At 46.2% G+C, this 14207-nt stretch overlaps 8 protein-coding genes across 8 annotated transcripts; 4 read left to right on the forward strand and 4 right to left on the reverse strand.

The window, feature by feature from the left end:
- Positions 1–123: 123 nt before the first annotated feature.
- EDB91DRAFT_1245080 (uncharacterized protein) lies at positions 124–724 on the reverse strand (the record flags this gene model as incomplete). Its single annotated transcript, XM_041322495.1, has 2 exons — positions 124–378; positions 407–724. The coding sequence occupies 2 exons, from the start codon at positions 722–724 to the stop codon at positions 124–126; spliced, it is 573 nt and encodes a 190-aa protein (XP_041180691.1).
- A 1658-nt stretch (positions 725–2382) lies between these two features.
- On the reverse strand, positions 2383–3505 carry EDB91DRAFT_1334605 (uncharacterized protein). The gene is made up of 3 exons (XM_041325457.1): positions 3267–3505; positions 3053–3211; positions 2383–2948 (listed from the first exon to the last, which is right to left on the reverse strand). The coding sequence occupies exons 1-3, from the start codon at positions 3442–3444 to the stop codon at positions 2422–2424; spliced, it is 864 nt and encodes a 287-aa protein (XP_041180692.1). The 5' UTR covers positions 3445–3505; the 3' UTR covers positions 2383–2421.
- Positions 3506–3921: 416 nt separating this feature from the next.
- On the reverse strand, positions 3922–5790 carry EDB91DRAFT_1334606 (uncharacterized protein; the record flags this gene model as incomplete). The annotated part of the gene is made up of 7 exons (XM_041325458.1): positions 5599–5790; positions 5396–5430; positions 5279–5338; positions 5048–5232; positions 4970–5000; positions 4703–4759; positions 3922–4082 (listed from the first exon to the last, which is right to left on the reverse strand). The coding sequence occupies exons 1-7, from the start codon at positions 5652–5654 to the stop codon at positions 3922–3924; spliced, it is 585 nt and encodes a 194-aa protein (XP_041180693.1). The 5' UTR covers positions 5655–5790.
- A 1039-nt stretch (positions 5791–6829) lies between these two features.
- EDB91DRAFT_1035518 (uncharacterized protein) lies at positions 6830–7168 on the forward strand (the record flags this gene model as incomplete). Its single annotated transcript, XM_041312798.1, has 1 exon — positions 6830–7168. A coding segment is annotated over one exon (339 nt), but the record flags the coding sequence as incomplete, so codon positions are not given.
- Positions 7169–7396: 228 nt separating this feature from the next.
- Positions 7397–7651, forward strand: EDB91DRAFT_1047812 (uncharacterized protein; the record flags this gene model as incomplete). The annotated part of the gene is made up of 1 exon (XM_041313346.1): positions 7397–7651. A coding segment is annotated over one exon (255 nt), but the record flags the coding sequence as incomplete, so codon positions are not given.
- A 173-nt stretch (positions 7652–7824) lies between these two features.
- On the forward strand, positions 7825–8888 carry EDB91DRAFT_1218757 (uncharacterized protein; the record flags this gene model as incomplete). Its single annotated transcript, XM_041320868.1, has 3 exons — positions 7825–8349; positions 8405–8621; positions 8677–8888. 3 exons carry the CDS (start codon positions 7825–7827, stop codon positions 8886–8888), a joined length of 954 nt encoding a protein of 317 aa, XP_041180696.1.
- A 290-nt stretch (positions 8889–9178) lies between these two features.
- On the forward strand, positions 9179–9328 carry EDB91DRAFT_1015508 (uncharacterized protein; the record flags this gene model as incomplete). Its single annotated transcript, XM_041312482.1, has 1 exon — positions 9179–9328. A coding segment is annotated over one exon (150 nt), but the record flags the coding sequence as incomplete, so codon positions are not given.
- Positions 9329–12587: 3259 nt separating this feature from the next.
- EDB91DRAFT_1079351 (uncharacterized protein) lies at positions 12588–13241 on the reverse strand (the record flags this gene model as incomplete). The annotated part of the gene is made up of 4 exons (XM_041315119.1): positions 12588–12701; positions 12754–12865; positions 12925–12987; positions 13123–13241. The coding sequence occupies 4 exons, from the start codon at positions 13239–13241 to the stop codon at positions 12588–12590; spliced, it is 408 nt and encodes a 135-aa protein (XP_041180698.1).
- Between the last annotated feature and the right edge of the window lie 966 nt (positions 13242–14207).

Consider the following 14207-nt stretch of genomic DNA (forward strand, 5'->3'; position numbering starts at 1 on the left):
GCGCCATACACATATAACTTTATGGTAAATCAAAAGAAAACCGATCCCAAAGGGCCAACAATCAAAATTCCAGCCAGACAGCCCAAAACTGCAGTTGCAGTCGTCAAACAGCCTAATGAAGAATCACAAATCGTAGAACTCTTGTGCATCAAACCAACCTTCAACAGCAGGTGTTGCAAGATAGCTGTCTGCCGTCATGGCAGCACATAGCGAATAGCGGTCTCCTCGAACAAATACATCACTAAGCTGTGCACGTTGTCCATAGGGTGCCCGACTGTAACGCCACGCGTAAGTACGCTCGTTCTTGCTAGTTTCATCGAGGACGACAAACTCCGAGCCATCGCCGACGAAGTCATTCTGAAGACTATCTTTGAACGCCTGTCAACGGATATCATCACGTTCAGACGCAATCTTCTGAAGCATTTTGCGAGAGAGGCCAGCTTGATTGAGATTGTGCGTTAAGGATGAGCTCATTGAGGAAGAGGTCTGAATCTTCGGCGTAGAGGTCTTCGATCGCCGTCATGAGTGCTCGGCGCATGATCATTCGTGTGCGGCTGACGAGTGGAGAAGGGCCCTTAACAACAGTGCCGAGTTCTGCAAAGATCTTTCGCCAACGAAAGCGAGAAACACCCAGCGCCTCGCAGATATTCTCGAGCTCCCAACCCTGATCCCAGAGGCTAAGTGCACATTCTTTCATATATTTGCTTATCCGTCTGTTAACCATGTCGTATAGGCGATGGAACAAGGTAAAAGTTCGTCATTTTTGATATTTGCTGGTGTCGAACGTCGTCCGAATGGTTTACAAGGGGATTTCCTTTTTGGTCACGCGGGCCCCAAAATTTTCATTAGTTTCGCACACAGCTGTATTGAAGGTTATTGATAGTACGCTCAGGTTCCGGAGATCCACGGATGGGTCCTGGTCGCCTTTTAGATTTTTTAGATTAGTGTGCTCGAAATAATGCTTCCTAAAACGTGTAGATCTACGAGTGGGGCTGTAACATCGACTGGAGGGTCTTATTCGAAGCGAGTACAAGGTGGTCAGGCGATGCGAGGTTGCTGTAGAACCCCAGTACGCTCTGAAGTTCTTTCTCACTCAGCCAACTCCCCATTTCTGATGCACCTTAGATTACTGCATTGCAATGACCATCGGCATTTTCATAATTGCCCATACTATAAAAGACCTGGTCGAACAGCGGCGAACGCCCAATCATAGCCTTTCGAATATCAAGATTGATAGATCGTATCTGTTAATGTGTAGGTGCTCGTGACCACCATTTGGAATCTGGGAACGTTGCATAGGGCACTGTCGTTAACGAGAACGATTTCATCTACTTGTGGACGACCCTTGTACTCAACTAAAACTTCTCCGTTTGTCATACAGCTTCTGAACCATCTTCTCGGATCCCAGCACATATGGACAGTGCCGCAGATGACGCGGATATCATTCAAACTTTAGGTAGATCCCAGAGGAGAACAATCTATGATCGCCGAAAGCGTGGATATCAGTTCTATCACATAGGAAAATAGAGATGCTGAAATTCATAATACCACCAGCACCCCAACCAAATGGAAGCCAGGTTGCCTTTAGCTAAAGCGGAGTAGCTCAAGCCAAGAAGATGATCATATCAACAGGTCAAGCTGTCCAGGTGAGGTTGGTCCGTCAACGCTGTCCTGCGAGTAATACCGAAAACTGATAGCGATCTTTCCAGAGAACTGATTTTTCAAGCGCAGACTTCCCTGTTACGACTCGCTCTATTCATAACGACGATCGAAGTTGTTCCGTCGTGCACAAGCCCAGCTGGATACATATGATGCTAATGGTTCGATTGATGCATTCTCAAAAATACGAGGCGTATCTGCCAGTGTCTCAAACAAAGGTGTACCTTCTCTTGGGGTATGTACCGATTCCTGTCTAGTAACTCCAAAGCGCAATGGTCTTCAATGACGCCGTATTGAAATGACGGTCATATAGATGTTTCGTCGACATCGGCCTTGAGCGGAGTGGTTTCATTTCACCATTTCATTGATACCTGAGTCAACAAGATGGTTGAATCATCACCCCGGTAGCATACGACCACTCGGTGGCAATAGACCTGGGAGACTCGGTCGCAGAGAAGACGAATGATTCCAGTCTGGTCCGTTTAAATACCTGTGTTCCGCAGGATGTTGTCTACTCGCATAGTCGGGTGGCGCCTCGTGAATGCAATAACGCAGGTCAAGCATATACGTATTGCGTTCCAGTGGTGTTAAACCGTTGGTAGAAAATATTCATGTACTATGATGTCCGAAGGTAATCGAAGCGTCAATCCATCCACGAGGAACAACTTCTCAAACCTGTCTATTACCAACGTGATCATGAGCGACCTCCAAAAATATGACGTCAAGTACACTATCTTGATATCGATGTGACCAAATCAAAATTCAATGATATTCCCACTGAGCTTCTGACATCTTATCGACAACTATGTCATAGATACGGTTCAACTCTAAAAAAGTGATCAACTTCGATTCCCCAAAATAACATTGCATCGTATGATGAAGTTCAAATTTGCATGCATTTCCAGAATCAGCGGGGATCCTTTGGAATTGCAAAATTCTCCAACATCCATAGAGCAATAACACCATTGGAGCGTCCAGAGCATTGAGAAAATACAGCAGTTGTCGTGAAAAAAACCAGGCCCGCACTACCAGGATGTCGTCGATAGTATGACCACCGAACAGGCTGCCGTAAAGTGAGCTGACGGCAGATTCAGTCGCTCCCTCCTCGTGCCAGAGCCGATGTTCCAGACCGCGTTTCAAGACGGCATAGAAGAGGAGAAGAATAAACGACTCCAGGTCATGATGTACACCGCGTCGAACTTTCGTCTTGGGTTTGTCTGGGAGTAGCATCTCCTCTAGAAACTCTCCAGCCATGAACAAAGGAGTGCCCTGAAAATATTCAGTGAAAGCTAGCAAGCAGTAAGTTGCAGAAGTACAGTGATCTATGCGCCAGGAGCTTTTAAACTGGATGGAACGGTTTCATCGCGAAAGACGCCTTTGGTGTTCAGCTCACCCGCCGAAGGGGAAAGCGGATCCATCGATTTGTCCTCTGGCCGTGCCACCGAGGCGAGTTCAAGATCGGCGACGAACCCTTCCCAACCTTCAGCGCAGCCCGGGAGAAAGATATTGCCGGGGCTCAAGGCTTGATGAAGGATGGGCTGCTCCACGAGTGCTTGAAGACATGATGGTTTAGGACAGTGATCAGCGCTAACTGGATGATGCCGAACCTTCCAGTGCTACGGGAGATCCCGTAATAAAATCTTCGATTGTTTCAGTATCCCATAAAGAGCGTCCAACAGTACTAGTTATTAGCGCAAGACGATAAAGGATTGGATCATCGGGGACGCCAACATCGTAGAACGGAGCCTGCCGACTGTGACGCTTTGGTCCATCCGAACAGTCCATCTTGTCATCCTACAGTAGTGCCCTTCTGTCTCGGATTTTGTATTCAATCAATCCGAAGACTCGAAATCGGGAGATATATCAACCGTATTGTAATGCTGGTCTCGTCTAACATCGGTGAGGGCTGGAACATTTTCCGAGGCACCACTTGCCTTCAACTTCCATAGCTGCGGATACACAAAAGTCCAGCAGCGTCCCGTGTTCTGCGCGCTACGCGAACTGGACGTAGTGTGCAAAAATCTGGTCAATTGGAGCTGCTGCCTTTCAACCGCCCTTTGCCTTCTGCAATCTTCGCAAGCTTGACTTCGACGCGGAATCGTCGCAGATCGTTACTGTATTGTTCGAATGGATGATGCTGTCCTTTTTCAGATGGCCAAGGCCTGGCCCCTCCTCGAAGAGTTATACATCACTAGATTCATCTATTCAAGCTATAAAGTCACTCTACATGCCTTCGTCTCGCTGTTGCAACATTGCCCATGTCTAGTCTCGGTTGCCGTTACCGTCGACTTGGTCGCGGTAGACAACTACGACATCCTCCTGACGTTCATCACCAAGGATTTTATCACACAATGCACTATCCGGGGTATTCTTCGGTGGTTCGATGGTTGCGCATCCGATAAGGATTGCTGCTTTCATCTCAGCTATCGCACCCAACGTCAAATCAATTAAGGCATGTAATTTTATTTCCATGACTTGGATGACTTCTGCGAACATTCCGCAATGTGGGTTCTTATTGAGGGTTTTTTCAAGTCGTTATCCATTCTCCGTGAGCAGGGGAAGAGAGTGAGACATGTGGAGAACGATGCTGAATAGGGGTGAGGGTAAAGAGGGTTTCGAGGAAGATCGCGGACGCGAGAGCGAGTATATTGACAAAGTTTAGTCAGACGTTGGGGAGGAAGAATGATTTAACAGGTACGTCTTGAATTCTTTCATGCTTTGCGTTCTAAGTGTCTTCCAGGGGCTTCTAGTGATGGTCCCTCGCCTTCGGCATGTGCAAATGTTCGACGGGTCAACGCGACAGAAAAACGTATGGTTTTGTCAGTTACCGCACGCACCACACCGTTAATACTAATGTGCGTTCAGCGCACGAGCTGTCCGTAGTTGTGCCGGTCAGTGTTACAAAGTAATAAGTGTAGCCTAGATTATAAGCAGCAAAAAAATGTGGAAGAATGTGGAAAATAGTGATATGCTTATTCACCGCACCATAGCAATCAGATCCTCCTCCGATGTGTGCCCGAGATGCATCTGCAGTGTAGCTCACGACGACCGTTCGGGTAAAGGCTCCTACCAATGACAGCCAAACCAATGGCGCCCAAATCTGCATGTTTGGTAGACGGGAGATTTTTGCGTGAACAGGGCGTCTTCCGCTTCGAGGCTCTTCAGGATGACATATTGACGGCTATTTAGCCTTTAACTACACCCAAGGTGACGTGTCGTGAATCGTGAACCTCAGAAATCCTCAGACTGGTGAACAAAGCACAGCTCGGCCCGGTATTTTCCAATGATTTCCATTGGAATCGCTACCTACTTAGCATCCACACATGTATGATCTTCAGAACCTGTAAGTAGATAAAATACATCATCTGTACAAACCCGATGGCTACACCAAAATGCAGCACTCATAGCATCTGTCTTCATCGATGTAGAAGGGCGTCCAGTCTCCCGTGCAGGAAGCCTCAGTAGGGTAGCATGTCGGTTTGCACTTTATTGAATCGGTATTACTAGGAGCCGCCTTCACCCCAGCGGCAGCGGCAAGGATGGCGAGGTAAGTGAATTGAATCTTCATGGTATCTAGTATACAAATTAGTAATGATCGTTAGGTTGGGAAACTACCCACCCGTCAAAATTTTTGATTGTGTAGGTGTACGCGAAGGTGCTATGGCACGTCCAGGAAGTGCTGAATGTGAAATAGATATTCAGGGTGCCCAAGTCTTCAAGTCTCGAGATTACTCACTGTTAAGAAGGCGATTGTCTCTCAGGATTTTGAGACTTACCATGTTCAATTTATATGCAGCTGATCATGATGTTCACGCGAATGACGGACACCCAAATGAATAATCAAGTCGCCCTGTGCAATCATTTTCCATCTTGCTACGTGCACTGGCCAGGTGCTGCCACGTCAGTGCTATCAACACAAGAACTTGTACTACTACGTACTGGCAAATTGGTTTATCTTCAACGCGCCCGCGTAGACCGCTGGTTTCTCGTTCCATGTTGCTAATCTTAGCTGTCAAACAGAATTTTACCAATTAATGTTTTGACACCTGTTGCTTCGTGGCGGCTTCTGCTGCAACGTGGAGTCAACTTGCCTTGGGCAAATTCTTTCCCCCTGCCAGGAGAAGCCCTTTCCAAACTTGCATATGCATATTACAAATACAAACGGTTCACCACCCTTGGTAGCACTTTTTAGTGCTTCCCACGGTCTTTCAGACTGGGTTTCCTGGTATACAATAACCTATCTCGAAGACGTCCCTACTCAGAGCCCCATTTCCTCGAGATTCTACCAAAGTTCCCTCTCGAGGTACGTGACCCTCTCCTTTGTAAACTGACAAATACTACTCCTCTAAGGAGGTCTGAGAGGAGTGTCTGCGAGGCTTGGGAGGGTCGTTGGGGATAGGGCCTGACATGGGTAGAGGTTGCCCGGGTACCCGCCTGGGTGGAACCCACGGGTGGGGTGCGGATCGGGTGCTACGGGTTACGGGTTGGCTTGGGTGCTGCACCCGGGCGGGTACGGTCATCGACATCCAACTTTCGAAGCTACCCACAGGTGCCCGCGGGTCACTAGTAGTATGGCAGTGTTGAGCTTTGTACCTGGTCGCCTCACTGTACATTGACATCAAGTGCTGTTGTAGCCGACATCAAATGACATAGCAACTTTGACAACTTTGACAAGTACTTGCCGAAGCTTGCAGGCTGCATCTTCAGAAGTTCAGCCTCGTACTAACTATGTGGGTCTACCGAAAATTTGCTAACAGTGATAGGCTAGATTTTCGGGCTAATCGCCCGAGTTCAATACCTTTCGACCTATGAGAGAGCAAAACCCTGAGACTCGAGAGTTCGTGAATTCGTGTGCGGTATGTCTCCCTCCGAACCTCGAACTCCTTCCAAACGGACCAGATCACGAACTCGAAGCAATACAGATTCGCCAGCACCAGTTATACTCTCCCCTACCAAACCTCGTGAATCGGATTCCAAAGAGAAGACAGACATTGATGTTTGGGACCTACCGGATGCCGAAATTATTCGCACACGATGGAAGTCAAAAGTTTACAATCATTACGATGTCTCGTTGGAGCGCCAACGTCGTGGGGATGGCAATCCCGACTACATTCTCTACATATTTACGTGCCGTGTCGATCCAACTAGCCATCGCCACAAGCGAAAACGCATGCAAAATGGACAGGGGACGAAAAACCTTCAGCGTGGGGTAGACGAGTGCGAGACACGGCGTGGTGTTCAGGCTGGTACCCTGGATTCTGTTGGTGCACAACAAACTCTCGAAAATTCAGTGTCATCTTACACACAAGCTGCACACCGTGCGCTAATTGCTTTGCGCTGTGCAGTTTCAAAGCGCCCATTCAACTTTGTCGCTGATCCACACTACATTGCTGAAGTCCAGCTCCTTCGACCAGGAGTTATTATCCCCAACCCCCGTACTGTTGCGCATGACGTGTCCGCTATCTATCTCGAGGGATCGAAGCAAGTCAAAGTGTATTTTTCCGTACGTCTTTCCTTTTTGAATAAGATCTGTCCTGAATTTCTTCGATGCTGTATAGAAACACGTTGGTTCCATCCACCTTGTGATCGATGGATGGACTTCCCCTTTCGCTGCAGCTTACTTGGGATTGGTTGTAGTTTGGTTGGCGCAGGGAATTATCTACCGTACTATACTCGAGTTCATCCGGTGAGTTTTTCAATCAAACTGGTAGCACCGTGATTCTCATATGTTGTGGTTAGGCTTACACAGAGTCACACTGGCTCATACCTCGCACGAGTCACAGCGGATTGTCTGAAACGCTTTGGATTAGAGAAAAAGCTACATACTCTTACTATGGACAATGCGAGTAATTGTGATGCGACGGCAGAGCACCTCGTGACCTTAATTGATGGGTTCCATGGCAAGTTGTCCAGGTCTCGTTGCTTTCCACACACAGTGAACCTCATAGCGAAAGTACATGTTTCTTCTCCTTTTTGCTCATTGGCAGGCTGAACATCCAATGCAGGCATTTATCTCCTTCTTCTTCCGGCAGCCGAAACGCAAGAAAATAATTGCAACGGGTCAACACACACGTAAGCATGGACCAGCAGCTGTTGCTGGTGCATCAAGTGTGACGGCAACCACGACTGATACCACTGAAGTCGAAGTCGAGCAGCTAACAGCTGATGAGGAACATCTTGCTGCAGACGTGTGCTGCAGACGTGTTGGAGCCGCAAAGTGGTGATGGTGAGATTGACGCAGACAAGGATGCCCATGACAAGGAAGTTGTCTCAGCCGTTCATCGGGATGCTCTCAACACTGGCAAGGAAATGGGACTGTTGATAACTTCAGCCGAGCAACGTGAAGCACTCAGGCTATTTCCAAAGGCGGGAATACTTTTTTTCATAATAAATTGTTCTAACCTTATGCAACAGGTTGCGGGTCTTGCCAAAAGACTGCATGACAGTGCCAATCTTCAAGCTGCATTCGAACGGATCGTGACAATCAAAGGTGGTGGTCCGTCCCAGAAAAAGACTTTGGATCGACGAGTCCCAACACGTTGGAACTCGGATTTCGCTTGCCTGAAGACTCATATGTCATTTGAGAAGGAAATCAAGCTATTTACTAGCCAGGAAGCCAATGGCTTGCAGATATATGCTCTCACTGTGACGCAGTGGAAGCTTACAAAGCAGCTTATTCCTGTGCTCGAGGTACTACTTTGTCATGTCCGAAGTTTTGCCCGTCACCAATGCACTCGTTGCTTAGATTTTTGATGACTTGACCAATCGTTTCTCGCAGGCTGAGGTGCCTCTTGTGCACGAGGTCATTCCTATGCTCGAACGTCTCGAACATATGATGGTAAAAGTTTCACGTGATACTGAACTATCTGCTATAGTTCGAGTCGCCGCACTTGCAGCACTGCAAGTCATTGGGAAATACTACACACTCACAGATGACAACGAGGTCTATCGCATTGCAATTAGTACGTCATTTAGTTCCTTTCTGGTAAAGGCTTACTACAACTCGGCGTGTACTAGTAACGTGCCCTGATAAAAAAATGGAGTGGTTCACCAAGAACCGAGATTGGCATGAAGAAGATAAAATTGAAGCACGGCACATCGCAACTCAACGCTGGTTGGAAACTTATGCACCAACTGCTGCCGACCTTTTATCAACTCAGTCATCGAGTCGTCCACCAGCGGTATGTACAGCAGCAGAGAAAATTTTGCTTGCTCATCGATCTTACTAATTTGCAGAGAAAACGATCAAAATATGACATCAACGACTCCGATGACGAGTCTTTGCACAATGCACCATCATTGGACTCACTCGAATCCTACATCAATTCTCCGCGTGTCTCGAGACCTGAAATTATTGGTATCGGCGGAGTTTTTAAATATTGGGAGAATGCTCGCGCTACGAGACCCCGCCTAGCTCAAATGGCGTTGGACTTCCTGTCTGCTCCAGGTATGTGATGTGGATGACTGTAACAATGCATTTTGACTGTGGCGTAAATCAGCGTCTTCTGTGGATGCAGAACGAGCATTTTCCTGCGGTCGTCTGCAGGTCAATCACCTTCAACACGGCATCAACTCACAGGCCTTTAAGGCCCAGATGGCCATCGGTTCGTGGTACAAGACCCCGTTCTTGGACGACAAAATCGCTACTCGAATCCTCAGCGAGAGCATGAAAAGAGGCAAGAAGGGAAAAGGTAAAGCTCGACAGGATGCTGGCAGTGATCATGATCGAGATAATGTCGTAGAACTCGATAGTGACTAACTCCGGCATGTTTTAGTTCACTTGTACTAGCGAATTTCATTGACTCGGATGCTACATGATAATGAGTAGACGTACAATGTACCCGCGGGTGACCCGCACACCCGCAGGTAACACCCACGGGTGACCCGTACCCATTCCACTTGACCCGGGACGGGTACGGGTATGGCCCAAAAACTCAACTGACCCGCGGGTAATACCCGGGCACGACCCGGGTCGACCCATGTCAGGCCCTAGTTGGGGAGGTTTGAGGGAGTCGTCAGGGAGGTTTGAGAGGGTCGTCAGGGAGGTTTGAGAGGGTCGTCGAGGAGGTTTGAGAGGATTATTGGGGAGATCTGGGAGGAACGTTTGTGATGTTTTGGAGGACCGTCACATATAGCCTTTGTCAAGAATGTTTTCCGTTTTTTTTTTTTTCAATGGATGCTCGCAGCTCCGCTTGACGCCTGTATTAACCTCCGTGGGGGAGTATACAATTATGATACGAACGTTTGATGGGCCTCGCTGCCATTGTGCATGATTGGCTCACTGCAATCGCCCATTAATATTGTACTCATTGCCTTCATGACCTAGGTTGCAGTGATGATAAGAGGTGAAGTGAAGTAATCGATAAAACAAATTGGGTCAGAACAACACGTGGGAGCTGCGTTCGTCGGAGGCTGCACCATCGGCAAAACATCCCAAAGTATACAAACCCTCTAGCAACCAATACAAGGTGTACAATTACTGCATTTCCTACAAGGTACTGACAGACTTGTGAGTAGCGATACAAATCTGTGCATGCGACCATTCTTAATGCATACTCCACACATCTTGTTTGCCTTTGCATACTTCTACAAATCGTGTTTGCATTTGTATACATCCACAAGTGTTGTTACATTTGTACCCCAGGTAGACCCTTGCATGGGTCATGAAGTCCGATGCATACTCCTACCAGCACAATAAGTGTGATCAGCTAGAATATGACAGTTGTTGTATATCGTCATATATTATGATTATAATGTCGTTGCCCTTGACCAATTCAAAGCATGATTACCTGAATCTTGAGTCATGGTGCAAAATGGTTTGTTATTTGGCATTTTCATGGGACAGCGTCTTGTACCACACAAGTTTGCATAATATAGTCTTATAAAGTTTGCAATATGCATGGGGCAAAATGCTGTGAAGTGAAAGAAGTGATCTTTGTATGCATCCTCACTGTAGCAAGTCTTGTGGCACACAATTTCAGAAGACATAGTTTTGCAACTTTGCCACCTACAGTGAGTGAAGTCTTCTTAGATATAATGTAGCTTTAAATATCCATCTTTCAACGTCCTGTGAACATTGGCTAACATGTCCCAAATGTAATTAGTATCATAAGTGGTTTCACCTTGATCTCGCTGGACAAGGGTTGACATTGAGCCACAAAACACCACCAAGTGAACAAAAGGATCTTTGTGTAGGTTTTTACAGCACAGAGCCCTTGCACTAGCCTCGTTTGGAAAATGCAGTTGGTCTTCACAGGTATAATGCAGCCTCATATTTTTGAGCTTCAACATCTTGTGAATGTTGGCTGATATGACACAAATATAGTGTGTATGGTCAGTTGGTTATCATGGATCTTGCTGGACAATGTATACAATCTTGCTGGACTATACCGTCCAATAGACAGAATGGATTTTTGTTTAAATTTCAGATACATTTTGTATTCAGATAGGCTTGATGATCAGATTGACCCAATGCACTGCAAATGCAGTTTAATTTATAGACCATAAAATTGATTTCATTTGTAGTACTACTACATCAACATGATTGGTCAGATAGATCTGGCATCATACATTATGAGTGTGGACTAGTCCAAGATTTAAGCTCATCAGGAAAGCACTCATTGGGCGGTTAAAGTCATGGCAACTGACAGCCATTCAGTCTTCTGTGGTTGGTATTCTGACATATTCCTGTGCCCAAACACCTGTCTGTAAAGTGGTGATGTCGAACCAATGAAATAGAGACCTGTAGCACTACTCACTGATTCCACCAAAATAGGAGGTTTTCAACCTCCTTTGCTGCTTCTTGCAAGGGACAAAGCTCGAAGTAATCAACAATATTGTGATAAAATTCTTCTTGGTCAAAGTCATTGTCCACAATGCACCATGATCCACTGCTAGATAATGCAAACTGTAACTAAGTTCTCTCAGTCAGTAGCGAGTGCTGTTACGCGAAACTTCTCGGATGAGATTCGGCAGTGCCAAACCCACAAGGGGTGTTCAAAACGTGGCCTTTGACGCTAGCCCAGCAAGGAGCTTGCCTACGCTAAGTCTGAGTAAGGGTTGAAACCCTTACTTGCGTAGAGTCAATTGGAGTTTCTCAAGGATGTGATCCAAGAGACGGAGTTCAACTCAAGAGTAACATCTCAAGAGAAGATGGTTCTTTGTCCAGAGGGAGTTCTCTTAGGCAAGAGAAGTTCAGACCCAAAGACAAGTATCAGATGAGAACTGAGTAGATTCAAGTTAGAGAATCTGTCTACAGGAGAAGTGATATATATATGTAAAGTGAGATACCAGTTGAGCGGTAAGGGTACAGGGTAAGCGGAGGTATTACCGAAGCAGTGGTAAGGGTTGAGGGTGTGTATGAGTCATAGGTCAGAAAGGGTAAGAAGTACCAGTTGAATGGTAAGGGCAAAGGGCATGGGGAATCCCTATCAATGAGAGAACCGATACAGTGGGTAGGGCATAGGGTTTGGAAGAAGCCGTGGCTTCTGTGATCTAGGGGTAGAAGCAAGAGCTTCTCGCATTTCAGAACAACAAGAAAAGAGATAGAAATAGAATTGTAACCATGGTCCAGGTCTAGACGAGTCTGAAGAATGAAATGATGCGCAACGTTCATGTTACTGTAACAAGCGCCTGGTTATGCTAAAATCATACCTGAACAGCAGTGTATGTGATAGCCCTAGGTTGAATATATTTCATTTGTAGCAGTCCTGCAATGTCACATTGTGTACACCTCTCCCTTGTGGTCCTCCGGTGTTTAGGGAAGTCACATGAGATGGTAGTTCCGAATGGCCTCTTGAACACTGACATATTGATCAGTGATGGGGGCACCTGATTATGAGTACTTATATAGCATCATCCCAGTTGTAATTGACAGGACTTAGAAGTTTCCCTGTGGTGTCGTGGTAGAATCAATGACAAGATTTGTCTCAGTTGGAAATGATGGGGTTCAGAGTTGGGCTGGTCTGCATTAACCAAGAGGCAACAGCAAACTTGAGACTGGTGGTGTCATCCCCTCTGGCTGCATCAGCACTCCAATTAAGCTATATACAACATGCAAGTTAATTGATGTGTGATGGTGGTGTGGTCTCTCACCTTGTTGCACATGGCAGCCAGTTCAGAACTTTCAGCTGAGGACTGCATAAGCATTTTCACCAAAGGGCACCACATCACCAGTTTCGTGTAGGACCAATACCATCGATTTTCTCTAACAACAAAAAGCCACATCAGTATCATTCACTATTCTTATGCAGAACATACACCTACATCGCATTTGAGGACTCAAAGGCTTCAGCATCAGAACAGTCAGTAGTGCCAAGGGTGGTGCATCTATCGAATTTAGAAACCAAAATTTTGACACATTCTGTAAGACACACAAGTCTTCATATTATGTGGCCTTCAAGAAATTGGCTATTGCTATTGAAAATCAGTGGTTTATAGTGGGTTCACAGATATAGGACATACTCCTTCCTTTTAGGAGGTGTGCGAAGTTCAGCGTTTAGCTCCTCCAGTACAGCGATGTGCCTCTTCAAGGACAAAAGGGTTTTGCCATGGGAGCTACTGGACAGAGGAGATAGTGACATGGGATGGATGAGATGAGGAAAGTCTACTGCAACTGAGCAGCTAACATATAACCCTTCAGACAGATACTATGCTTGTTCTGTTGGCAGAAATCTTGATATTCAACCCAACACCATACAACAACCATTCATTTGGGTTTGGATTGAGTTAAAATTTTGAGTTGAGAATGGAAGAAGGCTGGTGTTCGTTCAGTACCAGTTCCATAGACTTGGCAAATGACTAGCGGTTATTAACACTTTGTGCTCATTAATAAGAATGTAGAGTTAGCCTGCACCTAACTTGATCCATCTAGTCTGACATCATGTGGAGAAATATACGTGTTATGTTGCTTATGGAGTGCAGAAAAATGAAGGCTAGCTGTATGAGGCCATTAACATGTTGCCACAGTCATCAGGCAGATGGATATGTACGGTCCTGGATCTAGAATTTGTGTATGGTTCAACACTAATGAAAAAAGTTGATGTAGCCCTAAATTCACCCTGCATTGTAAAATTTTCAATCAGTAATATCTGGTTCCGCAAGTGATTGAGTCATAGCCTAATAGGCAATGAATTCAGACCGTTTGTAGGGATGAGCCACACTAAGAGTTAAGTAAAAATCAGTCTGAGATGTACACTGTGGGTGGTGAAGTTTAAAGGACACACCATGTTTGAAGTTTGGTTCAAGTTTATGTGTGTCAACACCGTTTCAAGTTGACAGTGACGGTGCACATACAAAATTGCTGGCCCAGGGTGTTCCTGCTAGGTTAGGCTTTGAACTACACACTCACTATGGTTAGAACACCCAGCGACAACAGCCGACTCAGGTCCTGGATTGAATCCTGTCTCCATGACCCTTTAAAGTCACTGATGGCATCAGAATCCCTTTCATGACAGCTGCCTTCCTCGATGTAGAAGCCATGGCTACTAATCTCCATCAGCAAAACCCTGAAGTAGCCAAGTATGAGCAAGGAAATCTTTGGACGTGTT

Source organism: Suillus paluster (genome assembly GCF_016628075.1).
Source record: "Suillus paluster strain FC165 chromosome Unknown EDB91scaffold_9, whole genome shotgun sequence".
NCBI classification, from domain to species: domain Eukaryota; kingdom Fungi; phylum Basidiomycota; class Agaricomycetes; order Boletales; family Suillaceae; genus Suillus; species Suillus paluster.